The sequence below is a fragment of the Mytilus californianus genome, unplaced genomic scaffold, assembly GCF_021869535.1.
Source record: "Mytilus californianus isolate M0D057914Y unplaced genomic scaffold, xbMytCali1.0.p SCAF_2, whole genome shotgun sequence".
NCBI classification, from domain to species: domain Eukaryota; kingdom Metazoa; phylum Mollusca; class Bivalvia; order Mytilida; family Mytilidae; genus Mytilus; species Mytilus californianus.
In genome coordinates, this window is record NW_026262668.1 from 87334595 (window position 1) to 87359440 (window position 24846).

At 32.4% G+C, this 24846-nt stretch overlaps 1 protein-coding gene and 1 long non-coding RNA gene across 3 annotated transcripts in view; one reads left to right on the forward strand and one right to left on the reverse strand.

The window, feature by feature from the left end:
• The first annotated feature begins 134 nt into the window (after positions 1-134).
• LOC127728405 (probable cytosolic iron-sulfur protein assembly protein CIAO1 homolog) overlaps positions 135-24846 on the forward strand; it is a 37903-nt gene continuing 13191 nt past the window's right edge. The window contains exons 1-2 of one of the 2 annotated variants that reach the window (XM_052235767.1): positions 135-237; positions 17279-17673. In XM_052235767.1, coding sequence (XP_052091727.1) covers positions 17280-17673 — 394 coding nt within the window. In that variant the 5' untranslated portion in view covers positions 135-237; position 17279. Of the gene's footprint in view, positions 238-14325; positions 14413-17278; positions 17674-24846 lie in introns of those variants that run through there. The other variant, XM_052235768.1, reaches the window with a different exon arrangement.
• LOC127728432 (uncharacterized) lies at positions 5761-8300 on the reverse strand. Its single transcript, XR_007994123.1, has 2 exons — positions 8220-8300; positions 5761-6013 (listed from the first exon to the last, which is right to left on the reverse strand). It is a non-coding gene; the product is annotated as an uncharacterized LOC127728432 (long non-coding RNA).

Consider the following 24846-nt stretch of genomic DNA (forward strand, 5'->3'; position numbering starts at 1 on the left):
ACGCCAAAATAGTACGGTGATAATTTTCTGATTCTGAATTGAATAAATATAATTTTAACAAAGCAATCGAAAGCAAATTGATTGTACAAGAAAGGACACTCAAATTTATAGGAAATCTTAACTTTTCCTTCTTTGCGAATTAATATATGATACTATTTTCAAGATGTCAGCGCCCATGTAGGATACAACATTTCATGAAAATAGCAGCGAATTGAAAAAGAAAGAACTACTTGACTGGTATGATTGTCTTTTTTTTGTTTTGTTTTTAGTAATGTGAGGCAGGTGTTACCTGCGAAAGGTAACGACACCAGCAAACCTTTACGATATCCCGTTAACAGCAGTTTTATATATATATAAATCATATATAAAAATATTTAAATCAGGCTTTCTGCACTAGGCACGAGGTTGGCATGGTGGGGTAAAGGACACATCGTATAAGTTCTATTACCTTTCTGTTTGTGATATTTCTTGATTAAACTGGTAATATTTTATCTTTTCGTAATATGTGCACTTTGGCATGTCAATTAGCATTGTCCCTTGGTGCCTCTTGCAGTTGTGTCACTTTAAATAGTACTGACTCCTCTGCACCAGGCACGAGATCCTGATCCTGATCCTAAGGTCAATATTATGACACAACTGTTCTCTTTGTGCTGGATTTTTTCGGGTGCAGGTCGTTTCGTAACCTGGTCGTTTCGTACCTAGTCGATTCGTAACTAACTAGTTCGTTTTGTAACTGAGAGGTTTCGTAACCTTATAACAATATATCATGATATGAGTTGTAGGTTATGGGAAAAATGTTTCGATTAAAAATAATAAAAAGACTTATTGACACTCATACCACATCTTCTTAAATCTACTTATTGATGTATATGTATCTATATTTATTTATTAAATAATTGATTGCACATAATTTTATTGATGTCTCCAATACTTTTCACCACTCATCTCTATTTTGCTTAGTTCTTTATTAATCTTCTTTTTTTTCTATCATAAGTTGTTTCTTTTATGTTTCTTGTTTTAGTCTGTCGATGTTGCAGCCTATATCACTACAGAAGGAACACCAAAGCACAAATTCGCCAAGACTTAAATAATTTTACAAAGTTTTAAATTATTACAATATTGTTATTATTAGATGCACACTTTGATCATTATTAAATAATAACAAGAACAAAAGACAAGCAATTTATTTTGGCTTCAATAATCGTATATAGACAATTCTAAGAGATATATATACACTTCTAGAGACAAAACTAGTTTAATTAATTTATATATAAATATATATTTTCTTTAACTGTTTGATTTAAAATAATTAATTCAAACTAATAGAGACGCACTTTATTACCATTTATAATCACACCAGGTACGAAACGTCTCAGTTACAAATTAACGTAGTTACGAATCGACCAGGTACGAAACGACCAGGTTACGAAACGACTAGCATTCATTTTTTCATCCTGGTACTTAATTTCTCCGTTAGTATTTTCACACGGTACTTATAGGAGGATGACATACCAGTTATGTGCAACTTCTTACAATATCTTACCATATCATTAATCATGTTAATGTCCCGATACACATTTTAATATGCACCCACCATGCCATATAGCACTGTCCCTTGGTGCCTCCTGCAGTTAAGCGAGATATATTTAGCCTACTCACAGAATTCTTTTTTCTTTTTTTGTTACTTTCTAGAGGTGTGCCTGAGACGAAGGTTTTATACATGTATATACTCCTATATATATACGAATATGTGAAAACTGTTGTTTCTTATTTACGTTTGTAACTATGTATACTGTATTGTTTATTATATTTGTAAAAATAATATTATAATGATATTATATAATGCTCCTTGTGAGTCCATTTGATGGAAATAAAGCATCTTCTTCTATATAAAATTGAGAATGGAAATGGGGAATGTGTCAAAGAGACAACAACCCGACCACAGGACAGACAACAGCAGAAGGCCACCAACAGGTCTTCAATGCAGCGAGAAATTCCCGCACCCGGAGGCGTCCTTCAGCTGGCCCCTAAACAAATATATATACTAGTTCAGTGATAATGAACGCCATACTAAACTCCAAATTGTACACAAGAAACTAAAATTAAAAATAATACAAGACTAACAAAGGCTAGAGGCTCCTGACTTGGGACAGGCGCAAAAATGCGGCGGGGTTAAACATGTTTATGAGATCTCAACCCTCCCCCTATACCTCTAGCCAATGTAGAAAAGTAAACGCATAACAATACGCACATTAAAATTCAGTTCAAGAGAAGTCCGAGTCTGATGTCAGAAGATGTAACCAAAGAAAATAAACAAAATGACAATAATACATAAATAACAACAGACTACTAGCAGTTAACTGACATGCCAGCTCCAGACTTCAATTTAACTGATTGAAAGATTATGTCTTCATCATATGAATATCAGGCACAATCCTTCCCGTTAGGGGTTTAGTATCATACCATCATAACATATATGTGAAGAACATAACCCGTGTCATGCCAACAACTGGTTTTTAAATAAATGTGTTTAGTGCCGAAGCAAAGACCCTATAAGTGAATCAATATTAACGCCAAAATATGCAATCTTTAATGACCTGACAACAGTATCGTAACTATATCCCTTCTTATATATATATATATAAACATTTATTGTAAAAGAATTACCAGCATAATATCTGGTCAAAAAGTATCTGAATTACGGAAGCGTATCTGAGGCTGGTCCTATTGTTAGGAATCTTATATATGACGTCATTTAAATGTAAACAAAGAAACACCATTTGTAGCAGTTTTATTTCTCGTTTTAAAGTATAGTTTAATAAGAAATATAAAATTTTATACCTGAGAACAACGAATAGACAAAGTCGGCTTATAAAGCCAGTTCCGAGATACGATAGTTAGTTGAATCTGTCATGTTACTTCCATCTCCACGATTCAAAAATGTAGACATCGTCACTTCCAACACATGTTGAGCGAACGGGTGAAAAAGTTTGATGCTAGACATGTACAGCACAAAATATTCGGGAAATTAAAATCTAATTAGATGGTCACCCTCCCTTTAGGAATTGAGATTACGTACTTATTGAACATAGATTATTTCTAAACTACCCTAGGCAGGGATGTCATTAGAAGCTGGCAACCGGCGAATTCCGCCGGTTACTTCTGCTTTGGCACCGGCTACTTCAAAATTGTCAAAAATAATATTTTCACAAATTTTTCATTTTTTACCAAGTCGATGAAACATTGATACGTCGAACTTTCAGTACATCAGTAGGGTGATTTTTACCCTCCATCACACATCTCTGGTATCCAGACCGGAGTTTAAACTAGATTGGATACTTCGGGGGCCTCGGTAGGTCAAAGTTCTGAAATCTCATCGGGTTGTCTGTTCCCGCCGAGAAGCCCGGTGGTTTTCTCCGAGTACTTCGGCTTCCTCCACCATAATAACAGACTTCCCGGTGTCCTACACGCTCCCTTGGTCGGTGTTGGGGTGGGGATTGTTCTGGTGGTGGGTTAATATTGTAAAGGACACATCTCCATTAATCCTTAGGGAGTGTACATGGATCCGCTGTATCCTTGCAGTCAATCAAGGGGTCGTCTACACTGGCGGAATCTCGGAAGTACATACATTGATAATTAAAGAAATTAAAACATGAACGATTCATTTTCTGAAGAACAGAGATTTAAGCATTGATTTTACAGTGTGAAGCAGATTATTATTAATAACAAGAGTAAAACTTAATGCCCCCACCGCTATGGCGGGGGCATAAAAAGACAACTTTTTATCACTTCATGCACTTCCGGTACTTGTTACACGAGATCGTACATCAATCTAACTTTCGGCGACAAAATAAGTTTGTTACTTCATTTGAACGTGATAAAAAATTGCCTCCAGTAAATGTTTAATCCATTTATTGCATTAAAAACGTTATATTCCATTCCAAATAGCTTGTCAAACATCGTTTATTTTTGTAAATATTCTTCGTCCACCATTAACTGTTTACTAACTACGGATCGGAAACAGACCAGCTATGACCGAAATCCGTATTTTTACAATAATAACTACCATGACTACGGACGCATGAATGGAACAGCTGACAAGGAAATTGGTCCCAAATGGAAAAATTACGCATTCCACACGCAATAACAGACTTTTTGTTAGATTTACTTGATTAATGTACATGATGTACAATGTATATAATTCCATATATATATATGGATTGTTTCAAAATATTGATTAAACTTGCTTAATTAACTCTGGGACTATAATACTAATATCAATATATATGGCCCAGCTTAACTTTGTATATCTTTTGATGAGAAACACTGAATTTCATAAACATGATAAACAAGATAGTTTTTTAATTGAATTGTAATTTATATATTATAATTTCTTTATCTTTTCATGCTTTTTGTCATAAAAAAAAAATCTTTTTAGTGCTAGATATTTAGTTGGTAGTTTCTCACAAGAACCTAAACTTAAACAACTTTGAATTTGAACTTTTACTTTAATTGTATACTCAGATATGAATTGAACAATATAAAAAGAACATTATTTACATATGACCCTTCGTACTATAGGTAGTAAAACCAAACATTGTAGCACAGTGTGCAAAGGAGCACTTCTCAGGCTTTCAAATCTCACCACTTCTCCCTATCAGTTTCAAAAAGAGAAGTCACTTCTCCCTATGATTCTGAAGTAGTGTGAGCCCTGCATTATGCATTTAAAGGGAAAGTCCGCGATTTTTGACTTATCATCTAAATATGTTCATCTTAACATAAAAAACACATTCACAAAGTTTTAAATTTATATTCTTTCTAATAACGGAGAAAATCAAGTATTTGTAACTTTTTTGGTTGACCTACGTCACTGGGTTGTGACGTTTTAACCCGATTTGTTGAATCATGGGTAAAAATAAAATCTGTTAAAGTCTTAATTGCTTATCAGAATTTTACGTAATTAAAAGCGCACAGATGACCGTTGGTCGTAGTTAATAACCACAATATAAGAATGAAAGAAAATGAATATGTGTGTACCGTTTTGTATTGATTGAATAAAACTTCCTATATGAAGTTATCTAAATATAAATATTTTCGAATTAATTGCATAAATTATTGAGATTTTTTCATAAAATATCTAAAGAACATTTTTACTGATATTGATCTGAAAATATTTTAAGTTTTATTTACCGTTATAACTTTGATAACCATTTCAACGCAAAATATTTGTGAACAGAGTGTGTATATTATTTTGTAAAGTCATTGTTTATTTCTCGATTTGAGGAGAATTCGTTTGAACTTTACCTTGCAGCAATTTAGCCTCAGGCGTACACAGGTGTGAATTCAAGCGTACACAGGTGTGAATATTGTCATTTGAATGGATTAACAGAAAGAGTATAGCGTGTTTAATATACCCAGATGAAATACCCGATGACAATAGAGAAACAATAATTAAATTGTATAAGTTATTGAAAATTATCATTCAAATTTTTAATTCCGGAAATGTTACAATATTAAAATGGAACAATTTTCGGTTACGTTCTATGCAATTATTATAAAGTTAAGATATGAAGTTAAAAGAATAGTACTTTTAATCTTAAAAATTAAATGTTACATTTCCCAATTAATAATCATTGCACATCTGTTTAATTTACTTTACCGGAATTCTTTAACTTGTATTTAAATCTGGCGATGTTTAAATGCTAACAATCTTAAAACTATCGCATATTTAAAGTTTTTAATTGAAAAAATACAACAGTACAACATGCATGATTTTTTTTAATTTTCTTATTAACATTTCATTCTTACATAATTGAATTCATTTGACAATCACTTAGACAAATTATTTGTGAAAAGAATACCAATTATCGATTTTTTCATTAATGAATATACATACATTATAAATCTAAGCTAATACATTAATTTGTTTGAGGATTTTTTTTAGGATAGCCGTCATTAATCCAAATTAGTAATACAGTTGTTGTAATTAAAGGCATATCTTAGTAATGTATTACTGATATTGGTCCGGGTACACAGTTATCGTCCTTTGATTTTCGTTGTCCACGAATATAGTCCCTAGTGTGGACAGTGTGTTACTTGTCGATTTTTTTTATACCCCTTCCGAATTTATTTCTCCATGTTTTATGACTCAAATAGTAAGTAGGGGGGTGAAATGACACTGTAAAAAAATTTGGGTCATGAATTTTAAAGTAAAGTAGTGATTTGGTCCAGCTGAAAAATGTTAAAAATTAGCACTTCGGAAGCTGTCAAAAGATTTGAAGACCCCCTTAGCATGAAATTGTCCATATTTTGAGTTAGAGCCGATGAAGTTTTCTATAATTTTGATATAATTTGTCCCAAAAGTAGTACAACACACTGTAAAAATATTATTGAGAAAGCGCAGGTGGGATTTTTTTAATTTTCATTTATTGTCTAAAAGAAATGCACTACGAAATAACTGTGTACTCGGACCTAAGAGGTGAAATCAGGAAATATAGAATCTGTACTTTGGCAACTTCCCTGAATGATTTGATGGTGTCAATTAATCAAATAGCATAAAACTAAAGGATTTAAACTTTTATTTGATAGAATTTCTGCAAAAATGACCAATTTTGGCATTTTATGGTCAAAATAAGCATTTCACAGCTTTTTCAATTTTGATGCATAAGTGGCATTCTGACTTTCTATCTGACAGGTTTTTATGTGTCAATATTTGTGTTTCTATGCTTCAATCCAGTTGTATTACTCATTTGTGAACTCTGACTCTACAGAAAAGAAGATTATCTCAGACAATATGTGCAAAATGTGTTGTATATATGATCCTCGTCTAACGCCCTGTTTGGATCAAGTTAAATGTCAGTAGCTTGGAACATAAAAGTTGAAGTCCATTATAAAGACCTCACTAAATTTGTATAAAAAGCACTTAACAATGTCTTTTGTACCTGTTTTATGTCACATAATATCTTTCTTTTCTTCTGTAGGATAGCAAGTGGTTCAAATATAAGCCTGTTGAGACTAAAATTGCATGCATGTTTTTCACTAAAAAGTGAAAAATCTTTGTATCAGACCATACTGTCTGCAAAAAAAGTTGAATGCAAGAGTCTTTTTGTGCTCAGATTTATTGTATCATGTCACCTGAGTATAGAAATGATAGAAAAGACACAAAATTTTATTTCATATAGCTTCAATATGCATTTTTAAATGTAAATATGTGATACGGCCTAAATTGACCCTAAATTATTTTCAGTCTTACTTGGCCTAAGACCCTTTTGAACTAATGTGATATGTTATTTGTAAGTTTTCTTTCCATTTAAAGTACATTAAATACATATGTAAGGATTATTTATAACCAAAAAGCTTTACAAATTTAAAATTGCTGGAAAATATTACATATTCATGTAAGGCCCCCCTTCATTGGAAAACCTCCATTTTTAGCCACAGGCTCATATAAATTTGACTTTTTAATAATTATGATAAGTCTGATAAATCAAATGAGTACTCTATTGCTTTTAATACATAATATATTATATATTAAGGCATTTCAAAAGTATTTTTTTGCAATATTTTAATTTTTCAAGCCCCAAATGTTGATAGTTGAAAATTTTCAATTTTAATGTCTAAATTTAACACTCAAAGTTGAATATAGAATTAGTCATATTGTCTATAATATATATCCTATTGCCATGAAACTTTGTAAGCAGTCTTATAATTTAATAAGTTTTGGTCATACCAAGTTTCATTAAGATTGGTCAACTTTTTCTACCCTATTAGGTCCGGGTACACAGTTATCGTCCTTTGATTTTCGTTGTCCACGAATATAGTCCCTAGTGTGGACAGTGTGTTACTTGTCGATTTTTTTTATACCCCTTCCGAATTTATTTCTCCATGTTTTATGACTCAAATAGTAAGTAGGGGGGTGAAATGACACTGTAAAAAAATTTGGGTCATGAATTTTAAAGTAAAGTAGTGATTTGGTCCAGCTGAAAAATGTTAAAAATTAGCACTTCGGAAGCTGTCAAAAGATTTGAAGACCCCCTTAGCATGAAATTGTCCATATTTTGAGTTAGAGCCGATGAAGTTTTCTATAATTTTGATATAATTTGTCCCAAAAGTAGTACAACACACTGTAAAAATATTATTGAGAAAGCGCAGGTGGGATTTTTTTAATTTTCATTTATTGTCTAAAAGAAATGCACTACGAAATAACTGTGTACTCGGACCTGATATTGACGATTTTAGAACAGTTCGTCCCAACCTCGTTGTTCTTGAAACAATCTTTACTAGTATACTTGTAAGTTTCCGGACATATATGCGCCATTGAGGATGAGCTCCAGAGACAGCAGACTAGAAGCGTATTTGTTTGTTGGGGCAGGAGAGGCCATGCAACCACTTGTACAGATAAACAAGCTTATGTTGTCAACACTATCAGAAAGAGTTCCCATCGTCGGATGGGGTATATGAAGGTTCCAAGAATGAACTATTGACATGTCTGACTCTGAACAGTTAGTAAACGGACTTAACAATGATCTATAGACATCGACCGCTTGTTCTTGATATTTGAAACTGCATGCATATATACGTTTATGAGAGTGATTATTTATCTTGTGTCTGACGAAAACTAAATACCTGCATGGTTATATCTTGCCATACGTTTGTATTGGTTTGGTGGGTGTTCACTCAAAATCGTAATTCAAAAATTGTGTTTGTGAGCTGTAGATTCACTTCAATACCGAATTTCGTCTATATATTTTACAAGTGTATACCACGGAGAAGATCTGAGGGTATATTACTCCCATTTTGTTTGGGTGTGAACCATCGATGTTTACAGCAATATTTAATGAATAAGATGATGATGGTAGAAAGAACTATGAGCGTCATGTGGCAAATATTACATGCATGTCGGACCATGAGTTGTCAATCTGTATGAAAAGATTTCCAATACAACCATATTGAGTAGGAATTTTTACATGCTATACTCTCGTACTAGTATTACAGGGTTATTGTGTCGTTTAACTCAGACAAACATCTTTTACTTTAAGATGTATGAAAGGTTCTAAATATATATATATATCTTAAATATAACAATAATCAAACGCCTATAGGCAATCACTAAAATGGTATGAAGTTTTTATACAGATTTATTCTTATTTACACAATCATTAACAAACTAAATAAATTTAACAAAGTAACACCGTGACACTACGATATAACAAATGGGATACTAATTATTTTTAACCATGCTATGCAGAAACTTAACACATCAAGCAGCAACATATATATTAATATACTGTTCCCAGCATCAAGTTAGTGCACGTGAATACCAATTAGGAACACGATGTGTGATTTTGTATAACTAAAAATATCAAAGCGAGCAATAACTTTGTCAGGCAAACATTTTTTTTCACTATGCCTCTCTTTATCTCCGCTCCTTTACAATAACTATTTCGCTTTTCGTCGATCATTCTCTATATTGTTCTCTATTCGGTTATTTTTTTTCACTATGCCACTCTATCTCCGCTCCTTTTCCCCTGTCGTCCTAATCCTTATAAAGATAGGGACATTAGACATAGAAGGGGCTCTCTTATCTTCAATGAATTAATATTGATAGTGACTATAAGTGCTGCATTACTTTATATATCTGCATGTTTGCCAATCGACAAAAGCTTGTATTTGCGTGAAGAATTTTTTTTTTCAAAAATATGGTCCAGAATCATGACAAAACAATATTCATTTCACAAAAATGTTCAAAGGTCATGTTTATAAATTTTTTAAAACTTATTATCAGCAAAAATAGTGGATAATATTATTATCAGAACATCATTCATTAAAAGGTGGAATTATAATTTCAAACACACACAAGATAAACAACGTTAGATACAAATATATGGTTCAATAAATGTTACCTGTGCACACCGGGTACCTCAATAAAGAGGCCATGCATGAACATGTATTATATAATTGTGTATTACGAATTTTTAGTTGACAGGATGTCACTGGAATACCCAGGGACGTGTATCTAATATACGTCCTTGGAATACCTAACTGAATGTGTCGCTCTGACACGACATCTATCAATAATTCTGACATACCTATTATCAATTCGGGAGGAAGCCAAAATATATATATAATAAGATAACGTAAATAAAATTTAAAAAGAAAAAAACCTATAAATTTTTCACCGAACATACCAGATAGAGTCACACATTTAACTATAAAGCTAAGTGTCTTTATAAGTGACCGTTCCGAATTGATCCCGTATCAATTTGATATAATTTATAGATTAGTTAAAAAAACCCACTTTTAATAAAAAAGTTGAGATGTCCGAAATTTCGATATTTACATATCTATAACCTGGGAATATTATACTATATCAACATATTATGTTCCAGCTAAAACCTCTTCCTAACATTGCTCCTTGTCAATAGCCGTAAAATTTCATAATTAAAAAAATGTTATTTTATATCGTATAACTTTATTAATTGCAAATTATCTTGTCTAAATACGGAACTATTCTTTATACAAATCAATGCACTTTATATAAAAGAGGCATACTAATGAATCTTCTGTAAATCAGTGATTGTTACAAGAACACTGCATTTGTCTTTCTTTTAATTGAAACTGTTCTCCCTCATCAAATCTATATTTTTTTATTCAACGAGATCTTATCATATAAGGATTTGATAACTATAGCTATCAGAACTGCTAGGTTATTTTGTTATTAAAAAAGGATAATTACCATCGAATCTCCCTCGAAACAATATTGTTCAAAATGGTCTTCACACACCAACTTGTGCTTGCTATAGATGCAACTATTTGCTGTTAGTTTAAGATTGTACAACCATGTCTGATACAATTCTTTCTTTTTTTGTGGGATTGGGAAAAATATGTAGACTTTTGTCATAACCTTGTCTGACAGAACAACCGTACTCTTGACAAGACATTCTGTCACTGAATAACCGTCTACGGTAATCCCCAATTGATGATGGGAGTTTTTAACGCACGGTCGGTAAATCCCCGATTCTTTTTGTTCTTTGTGGTTTATAGATATCACGTGACGTTTTAGATCGAACATGCCGACAAGATGGCGATATGTCGAGAACTGATAGTGAATTTTAAAAATCGATTTTGATCTCTTTACATAGAGAATAAAAGTTTTTTATTAATGAACATGTGGTTTTTTATGCTTAAAGAACAAAATATCAATTTTTCATTTTTTTGCGGAGTTTCCCTTTAAGCATGGTTTACATGTACCAAAATTTAAGCAGATTGTAGATTTCTTCTCTATCCATTAGTTTGCTTCTTAACTTAAATGCTCTTGAAGTCTTCTGACTTATAGTATCAATTTTAAATTCTACATTTTTCTAATTTCACCAAAGTACATCCTTAAAAACTCACCTTATTGCCTGCAACAGTCCAATTCATCATTTGATTTATTGTAATAAGTATGTGAAATTATTAATACTGAGAAATTAAAAAAAATGTTGTCTATGGGTTAGAATTATTTGAATAATTGCATATCTACAGTTAAACTAAAAATTTCAACTAATAAGATCAAATTTGAATATTTTCCTGAATGATCACCATGTCTTACAGAGTCATGCCTTCATCATTTTCCTCAAACAACTTCAACTAGTTGTTAGCTGAAAGTCTTGATATAGTGATAATAATATTTATGTGATCAACTTTATAGAAAATATGACCATCTTGCTGCTCATTTACCTTATCATCATTAAAAAAATGGTGTTTGATTAGGACTAAATTAGAGTTCAAGAGCCCCCCAGAATGCAGGATTTTTGCACCTTTTTAGAAAATAATTCGTCGCACCGGACGTCTATGACGTCCGCAATCCTTGCCTGCTACTTTAATTATTTATCCTGCTTCTTCAAAACCTAGTGACATCCCTGCTAGAGAATGATGATCCTGAAAATGCTTCAGACTTTAATAGTGCAGGGATACAGCCGCGTCTTCTATCTGGTAATTGATGTCATTAGGGCGTGCATAATTGATGATCTGTTCCAGTGAAAGACATGATTTCAGAAATAGCCTATTACTGATCTTTGTACAGATACAAAAATTTGCCTGGTTCAGTGGTTGATATTAACCCTTTCACCGATAGCCGCCCTGACAGAAGCTCACTCTGAGACAATGGCTTCCCTGGCTATTGTGACACATATGGGAGATTTTAATAAAAAATTAGCAAATTTTACGCATTAAATTAAATGAAATCACGAAATTTGACTTTTTGACCTAAAATCTTAAAATTTTAACCCAAAAAGGCAAAAGTTAGAAAATTTTAAAAAGGTTATACAAATTCCTTGCACTGAACGATGTCCATTCCAAGTGTTTTTGTACATGAAACGGTATTTTATGTCAAAAAAGAATACTAAAATTGAGAATGGAAATAGGGAATGTGTCAAAGAGATAACAACCCGACCAAAGAGCAGAAAACAGCCCAAGGCCATCAATGGGTCTTCAACACAGCAAGAAAATCCCACACCAGGAGGTGGGCTTCAGCTGGCCCCTAAACAAAAATGTGTACTAGTTCAGTGAAAATGGACATCACACTAAACTCTGAAACATATAAATGAACTAAAATTAAAAAAACATACAAGACTAACAAAGGCCAGAGGCTCCTGACTTGGGACAGGTGCAAAAATTCGGCGGGGTTTAACATGTTTTATGAGATCTCAACCCTCCCCCTATACCTCTAGCCAATGTAGAATAAACAAACACACAGCAATACGCACAGTAAAACTCAGTTTGTTTAAAAGTAGTCCCAAGTCCGATGTCAGAATAGGTAACAGAAGAAACTAAGCAAAATGACAATGATACATAAATTAACAGAGGACTACTAGCAGTTACTGACATGCCAGCTGTACGCCTCAATTAAACTGATTGAAAGATTATGTCTTCATCATATGAAAATCAAGCACTAGTCTGGCTTCAATTCTTCCAAATTCTTTCAAAAAAAAATGTTCCCATATTTCAAACTCCAATAAAATCTGTAAATTTCATTTGATTTTGACACGGTTTTTGTCGAGCCTGTGACTCATTGCAAAAAGCTCGACACATAGGGATAGTGATCCGGCGGCGGCGGCGTTAGCTAACTTCTTAAAAGCTTTATATTTTAGAAGCGAGAAGACCTGGATACTTCATACTTTGTATATAGATGCCTTATGTTACGAAGTTTCCGTCTGTCATGTGTCCATTGTCCTTGACCTCATTTTCATGGTTCAGTGACTACTTGAAAAAAAAGTCTAACATTTTTTGTAATGTTAATTTCTTTTTTATTCATGTTATTATGAGTAATAGGATAACTATATTTAGTATGTGCGTACCTTGCAAAGTCCTCATGCCCGTCAGACAATTTTCATTTGACCTCGACCTCATTTCATGGATCAGTGAACAAGGTTAAGTTTTCATGGTCAAGTCCATATATCAGATACTATAAGCAGTAGGTCTACTATATTTGGTATATGGAATGATTGTAAGGTGTACTTGTCCAACTGGTAGGTGTCATCTGACTTTGACCTCTTTTTCATGGTTCAGTGGTCAAAGTTACGTTTTTGAGTTTTGGTCTTTTTTTCTAATACTATATGCAATAGGTCAACTATAAATGGTGTATGGAAATATTTTATGATGTACATGTCAGTCTCACAGGTTTTATTTGACCTTGACCTCATTTTCACAGTTCATTTCTCAGTGTTAAGTTTTTGTGTTTTGGTCTTTTTTCTTCAACTATAAGCAATAGATCAACTATATTTAATGTATGGAAGGATTGTAAGGTGTATACTATATGTCTGTCTGGGAGGTATCATCTGACCTTGACCTCATTTTCATAGTTCATTGGTCAATGTTAAGTTTTCATGGTTAAGTTTGTTTCTTAGATACTATAAGCAATAGGTCAACTATATTTAATGCCTAAATTGATTGTAAGGTGTACATATCTGTCTGGCATGGTTCATCTGACCTTGACCTCATTTTTATGGTTCATTGGTCAATGTTAAGTTTTCTTGTTTAAGACTGTTTCTTAGAAACAATAAGCAATAGGTCAACTATGTTTGGTTTATTGAATGATTGTAAAGTGTACATGTATTTCTCGTTTGGTTTATCTGACCTTGACCTCATTTTCTTGGATTGTGTTAAGTTTATGTGTTACTTGTAGTAAAGCTTTGTATTTAGGACTATCAACATAAAATCAATGGTTAGTAAAGAAGGCGAGACATTTCAGCTTGTGCACTCTTGTTGACAAAAGGAAGCGCCATTGTTCCAGGTTCATCCGGGCATTAAACAAAGAAAGATAACTAGTGTTTGCAATGTTTTTCAGTGGGAAATATAAAAAGAGGTATTCCGATCCCGGTAAACTGGGACTCATCGTCAGCTTCTGAAGCGTGAATCACGGTAAAGGGTTAGGTGAGTTTCCACAGAGAACTCATTTTCTTTGCTATAAAATTGTATGTTGAATACTTAATAAGCTCTAGACTCATTTTATTATGTAGTCAAACAGAATAAATTCAAAATGTTCGTCCTTATTATTCTTTTTGGTAATCAGTTATACAAATTTGTGGGAAATCTTATGACTTACAACATGGCAGCGTCTGTCAACAGAACCTGAACAGGATAATGTGCAAGCTCAACTGTCATGACTGTTAGAAAAAAGTTAACGATTTTTAGTTCACTAGTAATTTGATTTTCTTAAGTTGCAGTTAGTATTGGGGACTTTGTCCCCATATTATCCAAACATAAGAAAAGTTATTGTACAAAATGTAACTTTCCTTCAGAGAACAGTTGGTATATATATATTGTGTTGTTTTATGAATGAGTTACACCTGTCTACACAAAGACAATAGGCTTAAATGACGTCATCAAACAATCAGTGCTTACTGTTGTGTAATAACTTAAGCAGTGGGACCTAGGAAATTTACGAGGAATTGCATGAAATTGGAAGTCAATTATTAGGTTGTTCTGTCCCTAAACCCATACAACATCAAGTCAATCTGGCCTAATCTTACTTTCTATACCTTAAATCTAACCTTACCCTAACTAAAACCAAATTCATGAAATCACCCACAAACTACTTGCCTCAATGCAACTTTCTACCAACTCGTCCTTTTTACCACAATCTTACCCCACTCAGGTTCAGTAACTCCCACCACTAATGGGTGAATAACTAAATATTAACTACATCTTTAAGTTATTGAACATGACTTGTATAAGATTAAGAAGTACCTCTGACTGTTTTATGAGTGGCTTTATTAGTACACAATGTAGAAAAAGGAGGGTAGTAGGAAGAAGGCAAAACGTAAAAATATTTGTAATTACAGTTGGGCCAAGAACATCTTTTTCTTGTTTTGTAAGTGGTGAAAAAGGGCCAGTGTATAAGAATTATACAGAAAGTACAGTACAGCGTATGACATACATGTACATGTACTCTGATTAATGTCCACCATCAAATGTTGTCCATTTATTGGGGGTCATAAAGCATGGGAAACTGGTCATTTATAGGGTCATATGATATAACCATGGGCTGATGGTCATTCAAATTAGCTTACCTGGAGAGATGAAATGTTTTAAACTGTTTTAACTAGTCAGTTGTGTAAGCGAAATCCTGGATCAAATCTTTACATGTACATGTAATTAAATTTTGTTCAAGTTTAAAATGGAATTTTGTATTCATTAAACTTCCAAAAGGTTAAAAACCATCTACTGAAGTACATGTATCAGTTACAATGAACATGTAGTTATTTTAATTTGTGTAAATGTAATTATAATTTTATCATTATGTATTTTTATGTGATGCAATAATTTCCAATTCTCAAGCAATGTCAACTTATTGTCAAGTACAATGTATATATTTTAGCATATATTCATTTGAATCTTTTCATAATACTAATGACAAATATGTAGATAGTAAGGTGTTATTTCAAAAACTTTTTTAAAAGGACAAAGTAAGTAAAAAAGTCACAGGAAAAAAAATTCTATTCAGCAGCAGTTTAAGATAATTATACCCCCACTTTAAAAAAAGTGGGGGTATACTGTTTTACCTCTGTCTGTCCGTCCATCTGTCCCATGAATATTTTTCCTCCGACGTATCTTTCTCAGGAACTACATCATAAGGATTTCTGAAATTTGGTTTCAGGGTTTATATAAGTCAGCTATACTGTGTGATGCGTTTTCAGATTCATCACTCAACAACTTCCTGTTTACCGAACACTTACATATTTTTACACTATTAAAATTATCCATATTTGGGCGGGGGTATCATCAGTGAGCAGTAGCTCACAGTTTGACTTGTTTTTTCTGTATCAGATTTACAAAAGGTTTATCAACTTATCTCTGTAACAGCTACATGTCAAACAACTTTGTTAACTTTGTTGTTAAAGTTTAATAATGATTAAATAATTCATTTAAACAATCTGTCAATGTGGCTCCCCTATTTAAAGTTTTTATTAGACTGGCTTCATTAAGCCAAGAAATATAGGCCAGAGAGTCACTGAATTGATAAAACAAAAAGTCACAGAAGTAATTAAATTGCATTTGATAACAAAAAAGAAAATCCATGAAATAATAAAGGAGTAAGTTAGGTAAGGGCCAAATTTGTCCCCGATTATTAAGTTCAACGCTTCAGGATAAAATGTGTTTTAAGTTGATGAAAAGACATATGAAAAAGTTATATAGAACTATTCTTTGCCAGAGTTTTATTTTTAAGCATTGATTTTGACATCCCAAATAGGTTAAAAATAGAGATTTTTGCAAAATTTGACAAAATAGTCCAGATTTTAACCAAATTAAGACCTAGGAAACAACAAAGGCATCAACAAACAAAATATTCAAGTCAGATATGTAAAATTTCATAACAAACATTAGGTTTAAATATCTTTGTTGTCGACAAATGCGCTCTATGTTTCCTCTCCAAAAAATCAAGGTAAATTTACCCGTTTTCATCGAACTTTCGCAGAAAATCAAAATGAGTGCTATTTGTGAAGTCATGAATAGAACGCAAAAACATAAATTTTCAACAAAAGACATTTTTCCAATCTAGTCATTATATTACCTATGATTCCTTGTGACATTGGTCAATAAATCCTAATTTCAAATTTCAGATAGAATTAGGGGCCACTTTAGGGCCTTATCGAACCTACTCCTTTTTCAAAGAAAAAGTCATTGTTTACTGTAGGAAATTGTTCATTAGCATATTTTTTTCCATACTTTGTACCTTATATACATGTATGTTGAATTTTATTAACAGGTCTAGTCATATTTGTCCTGTTTATTTCAGAATGTCTCAACTTAAAGAAGTATGTAGTTTTGATGGTCACAGTGACAGAGCATGGTGTGTTGCCTGGAATCCTTCTGGCTCATTACTGGCATCTAGTGGTGGGGATAAAGTAATTAGAATCTGGGGCAGAGAGGGAGATAACTGGGTCTGCAAATCTATTTTATCTGAAGGACACCAGAGAACAATACGTGCAGTTGGATGGTCTCCTTGTGGAAATTACTTGGCTAGTGCTAGTTTTGATGCTACAGTGTGTATATGGAGCAGAAAAGAAGGAGAGTTTGAATGTATTGCAACATTGGAGGGTCATGAAAATGAAGTAAAGGCTGTATCCTGGTCATGTACTGGTAGTCTCCTTGCAACCTGCAGTAGAGACAAAAGTGTTTGGATTTGGGAAGGTATAAAACTAATAATGTGTACTTATAGATTCAATTGAAATTTCAAATAACATATGACTTTAACACCCAGTCTACCATAAAACCATGCAAAACAGTCCACAAGGGGGGTCATCGGATTTGATTGAAATTTTTTGTGCTTAAACAACATTATGAAAGAAGTCCATAAAACAAATATTTCATCTGGTTCCCATGCCTTTCAGTAAGGAGATGCTGTAATGTACCGGGAACCAGTTTCCCCATGTTGGAGGCAGTATTTTTATATCAAAATGACCAATTTCAACACCCTCAAACTTATGAATGCAGAAAACAACGACATAAAGAATGATTATTTATTGAATAATCAAGTGTTGAAGCTTTGGGAACTCATCAGTACTTAAATTTACAAGAAACAGTTTGTGGATTATTCAAAGGGAGATTATCAAGTAAAAAAATATTTTCAGAAAATCATAAAAAGTACATATTTTCAAAACTATCCAGCCTTTGGTCCATTAAAAATATAAAGATAACTCCCTATGTTTTATTAATTGGAATACTTAATAATGCATTTTAGTTAGTAAACTTGCTGGGGTCTCATTGTAGTACATTCTAGAATTCTACTCGAAAAATGCCTAAATTTACAATTTCTCTCAATAAATCAATGAATTTAAAATAGTATTCTGTAGATGGAAATGTAAGTGTTTCTTTTTCAAAAGCACTATAATATTTAACAAAATAAGTCAAAATAACAATGACCATAGTTCAATAACAATTTATGATGCCATAAATATTGAATTTCTATGGTACAAAGGGAGATAATCCAGTAAAATGCATTTTTAAAAATCTTAAAATCACATTTTTGTCGAGCCTGCGACTTTTATCGCAGAAAGCTCGACATAGGGATAGTGATCTGGCGGCGGCAGCGGCGTTAGCTAACTTCTTAAAAGCTTTATATTTTCCAAGGTGGAAGACCTGGATGCTTCATACTTTGTATATAAATGCCTTATGTTATGAAGTTTCCGTCTGTCATATGTCCATTGTCCTTGACCTCATTTTCACAGTTCAGTGACTACTTGAAAAAAAAGTTAAGATTTTTTGTTATGTTAATTTCTCTTTTATTATGAGTTATAATAGGATAACTATATTTAATATATGCATACCTTGCAAGGTCCTCATGCCCGTCAGACAGTTTTCATCTGACCTCGACCTCATTTCATGGATCAGTTAACAAGGTTAAGTTTTTGTGGTCAAGTCCATATATCAGATACTATAAGCAAAAGGTCTTCTATATTTGGTGTATGGAATTATTGTAAGGTGTACATGTCCAACTGGAAGGTGTCATCTGACCTTGACCTCATTTTCATGGTTCAGTGGTTAAAGTTAAGTTTTTGTGTTTTGGTCTTTTTTTCTAATACTATATGCAATAGGTCAACTATATTTGGTGTATGGAAATATTTTACAATGTACATGTCAATCTGGCAGGTTTTATTTGACCTTGACCTCATTTTCACGGTTCATTGTTCAGTGTTTAGTTTTTGTGTTTTGGTCTGTTTTTCTTAAACTATAACCAATAGGTCAACTATATTTGTTGTATGGAATGATTGTAAGGTGTATATGTCTGTCTGGCAAGTATCATCTGACCTTGACCTCATTTTCATAGTTCATTGGTCAATGTTAAGTTTTCATGGTTAAGTTTGTTTCTTAGATACTATAAGCAATGGGTCAACTATATTTAATGCATAGATTGATCGTAAGGTGTACATGTCTGTCTTGCATGGTTCGTCTGACCTTGACCTTATTTTCATGGTTCATTGGTCAATGTTTAGTTTTCCTGTTTAAGTCTGTTTCTTAGAAACTTTAAGCAATAGGTCAACTATATTTGGTGTATTGAATGATTGTAAGGTGTACATGTATTTCCGGTTTGGTTTATCTGAACTTGACCTCATTTTCTTGGATCATGTTAAGTTTATGTAATACTTTTAGTAAAGCTTTATATTTAGGACTATCAACTTCAATACCACAAAAGGAAGGTGGGGATTGATTTTGGGGGTTATGGTACCAACAGTTCAGGAATTAGGGGCCAAAAAGGGGCCAAAAATAAGCATTTTTGTAACTTCCAGACATAACTTGTGTGTTAGTGTATGGATCTCTCTGACATTGTACCACAAGGTTCCATATCACAAAGGGAATGCTGGGATTGAGTTTGGGGGTAATTGCCTAAAACGTTTAGGAATATATATAAGGAGCCAAAAAGGGGCAAAAAATAAGCATTTTTCTAGTTTCCAGACAATAACTTGTGTTCAAGTGTATGGATCTCTCTGAAATTGTACTGCAAGGTTCCATATCACAAAGGGAATGATTGGATTGATTTTGGGGGTAATTGCCTCAAAATTTTAGGAATTAGGGGCAAAAAAAGGGGCAAAAAAACAAGCATTTTTCTAGTTTCATGACAATAACTTGTGTGTAAGTCTATGGATCTTTCTGAAATTGTACTACAAGGTTCCATATCACAAAGGGAAAGCTGGAATTTTTTTCTTTTTTTCCTTTTTTTTTCTTTTAAAATTTTCCATTTTAAGTTGGTTATTTCTGATTTATATTTAAAAGCAAATAATAATGATATGGTAGGAGATACACACCAAACATGATGTGTAAATTATTATATAATAAGTATTGTGCAATAGCAAGAAATTTTCAATTGCACAGTATTGCACAATAGCAAGAAATCTTCAATTGCACAGTATTGCGCAATAGCAAGAAATCTTCAATTGCACAATATTGCGCAATAGCAAGAAATTGTCAATTGTACAGTATTGCGCAATAGTATACACCTATTGACTGGGTTTGAGGGTAATAGCAAGTTTGTTGTCCCTGAGATACCAACTATTGCACGAGGCGAAGCCGAGGGCAATAGTTAGTTTCAAAGGGACAACAAACTTGCTATTACCCTCATAACCAGTCATTAAGTGTTTTATTATACCGAACAAAACAACTTTTTAAAAAGACTACATACACCACTTGAAAAAAAATGATCACATAAACATGTACAACATGAACTATCAGGTTTTTTTCCCTGTGTGGTATTTGTCAATAATCTATTTACTGTGATCAAGACCAGGAATCCTTGTGTAAAAATTCCCGTGCATATGATAAACATTAGCTAAAATATTTTACTGTACACCAAAGCAATCCCAGACTATGAAGACGATGACAGACTAATACCATACATTTCATGTTTTAGTTCTTAAAATATGTAGCGTAGATTTTCTTTTTCAATTGCTTCTGGTAAGTAATATATTAATTTGAAATTACGACAGATACATACAGATTATAACGTATACGATATTTCAGAGTTTAACGTTGCCAAGCGCACAAATCCAAGCAGAATAGTCGATGAAGTCATTGTTGTCCAATGAAAAATTAGTATGAAAAAGTACGGGAAATATGTTTATAAAACTATTGACCGGGGTAATAGTCTTTGAAACTATTGGCTGGCAAATAGTCTGTGGAATGAAATAGCACAAATATTTTATTCTTTTTTATATAGAAAAAACATACTGAGGTATAATAACAAGAAATATTCAATTGCACAGTATTGTGCAAAAGAAGATACTTCGTATAAATTGCTTATTTCTTGACCAATTTCAATGGGGTTTTATTCTTGAATTCTTGGGGTTCTTTAATATGCTGAATCTAACCGTGTATTAAGTTTTTTGGATTTTGGGCCCCGTTTTTAAATTGGTCCACATTGAGGTCCAAAGGGTCCAAAATTAAACTTTGTTTGATTTCATCAAAAATTGAATTATTGGGGTTCTTTTATATGCCGAATCTAACCGTGTATTTAGATTATTAATTTTTGGTTCCGTTTTCAAATTGGTCTACATTAAGGTCCAAAGGGTCCAAAATTAAACTTAGTTTGATTTTAACAAAAATTGAATTCTTAGGGTTCTTTGATATGCTGAATCTAAACATGTATTTAGATTTTTGATTATGGGCCCAGTTTTCAAGTTGGTCCAAATCGGGGTCCAAAATTAAACTTTGTTTGATTTCAACAAAAATTGAATATATGGGGTTCTTTGATATGCTGAATCTAACCATGTATTTAGATTTTTGATTTTTGGGCCCCATTTAATATCAACTTTGTCCACATTGAGGTCAAAAGGGTCCAAAATTAAACTTTGTTTGATTTCATCAAAAATTGAATTTTTGGGGTTCTTGGATATGCTGAATCTAACCATGTATTTAGATTTTGGATATTGGACCATAATAGGTGAATGTCCAATTTAAAATTTTTAAGTTCTTAGACCACATTCATTCTGTGTCAGAAACCAATGCTGTGTCAAATATTTACTCACAATCCAACTTCAGAGCTGTATCAAGCTTGAATGTTGTGTCCATACAAAAATTGAATTCTTAGGGTTCTTTGATATGCTGAATCTAAACATGTATTTAGATTTTTGATTATGGGCCCAGTTTTCAAGTGGGTCCAAATCGGGGTCCAAAATTAAACTTTGTTTGATTTCAACAAAAATTGAATATATGGGGTTCTTTGATATGCTGAATCTAACCATGTATTTAGATTTTTGATTTTTGGGCCCCTTTATCAACTTTGTCCACATTGAGGTCAAAAGGGTCCAAAATTAAACTTTGTTTGATTTCATTAAAAATTGAATTTTAACGTTAACCATGTATTTAGATTTTGGATATTGGACCATAATAGGTGAATGTCCAATTTAAAATTTTTAAGTTTTTTGACCACATTCATTCTGTGTCAGAAACCTATGCTGTGTCAAATATTTAATCACAATCCAAATTCAGAGCTGTATCAAGCTTGAATGTTGTGTCCATACTTGCCCCAACTGTTCAGGGTTCAACCTCTGCGGTCGTATCAAGCTCCGCCCTGCGGAGCATTTTATTTGTTATTATTTTGAATATTATTATAGATATATATATAAACTGTAAGCAGCAATAATGTTCAGCAAAGTAAGATCTACAAAAAAGTTAATATGATCAAAATTGTCAATTGACCCCTTAAGGAGTTATTGCCCTTTAAAGACAATTTTACACAATTTGTTCATCAAGTTTGCTAACATTTAAAAATCATCGCCTCTGAAATACAGGTGAGCGATTCAGGCTCTTGAGAGCCTCTTGTTTACAATTTTCGTAAATTTTTGTAATCTTTTACAAAAATCTTCTCCTCTGAAACTACTGGGCCAAATAGAATCAAACTTAGCCACAATCATCATTAGGGTATTCAATTTAAAAAATGTGTCCAATGACCCTGCCTGCCAACAAAGATGGCTGACATGGCAAAAAATAGAACATATGGGGTAAAATGCAAGTTTTTTCTATTATTCTGATAACCGTTATAAAAAGAGGAAATCTGAAGAGGGTAAAATTGTTCAGAATGTTGAGCTCTACCAATTATCCATATACGTCAAAACTGTAAGACAATTTCTTGTAGGAGTTATTGCCCTTAAATGACAAATTTTACCACTTTTTTTGATTTTTGCCTATTATCATATCTTGAAAACTATAAAAGATAGAGAGAAACTTTAAATTGCAAAAATGATCAGAAGGACAAGTTCTTCAAATAAGTCTTATGGTTGAAATCATCAGTTGACTCTTTATTAGAGTTATTTCCCTTTGATGCTGATTTGTACAATTTTTTTTGCATTTTTGTCTATCTTAAAACTTATAATAGATAGAAAGAAACTTAGATATACAAAAATGATCAGCAAGACAAAATCTACAATTAAGACGTTATTGCCCTTTTATTATGATTTTTACCATTTTTTTGGCGTTTTTCCTTGTATGATATTAATTATAATAGATTGATAGAAACTCAAATAATCAAAAATGATAAGCAAGATGAGACCTACTAACAAGTCAAATTTTGCTGATATAATAAGTAGACTGTTACTCTTTATAGGAGTTTTTTTACCCTCTTTTGTGTTTACAGCAAAAGCTAAATAAGATCATGAAGATAGAGAGAAACTAAACAGACTCCAATGATCAGCAATATAAGATACAAAAATAAAACAGAGATTTTTGTCATTAATTCTATTCTCGTCTACAATGTTGGAGAGTGTCCCCTGTTGAATATGCAAGGTGAGCGACACAGGCTCTTGAGAGCCTCTAGTTTGTAATAACAATGAAACGAATCATTTCAAATACCGACATGATAATGAGACTGTTCGAAGAAGAATTTTTCATTATCAAAGACACAAATTTATAAAATACAAAATTATTGTATTTTATTGGCACTTAGCGTATTTGAATAAAAATTTCAAACGAAATTAAATTTACAACATTACAGACAGTTCTTATCTCTATTTTAGAAAATGTAATTTAAACTTGTTAAAATGAAGTTAGTATAAAATTTGTCAAAGAAAGCTTTTAGAATTCCTTTTTTTTTTAATTTGTCTTTTAACTTAGATTTATGATGCATGTTTCTATACATAGTATGCGACGCGTAGCAGTTTATAAGTAGTTGTTCTCATATATGCATTTGATACGGTGCATTTATTATGGATGTCTCTATACATAGTATGCGACGCGTAGCAGTTTATAAGTAGTTGTTCTCATATATGCATTTGATACGGTGCATTTATTATGGATATATTTTAGACTCCATTTATGAAAATCTATAGAGCAGAGAATTTTGATTTTTTGTATCAATTTAAAATGTAGATTCAAATATTTTTCACTTCAAACGATAACGTAAAACTTCTTCAGAACTTATATCTGATGTATTATATACTAGTCAACAAAAGAACCGATACACGAGTTTGAACTTCAATTTATCAGTTTTTAAGTAGTTGTTCTCATATATGCATTTGATACGGTGCATTTATTATGGATATATTTTATACTCCATTTATGAAAATCTATAGAGCAGAGAATTTTGATTTTTTGTATCAATTTAAAATGTAGATTCAAATATTTTTCACTTCAAACGATAACGTAAAACTTCTTCAGAACTTATATATGATGTATTATATACTAGTCAACAAAAGAACCGATACACGAGTTTGAACTTCAATTTATCAGTTTTTAAGTAGTTGTTCTCATATATGCATTTGATACGGTGCATTTATTATGGATATATTTTAGACTCCATTTATGAAAATCTATAGAGCAGAGAATTTTGATTTTTTGTATCAATTTAAAATGTAGATTCAAATATTTTTCACTTCA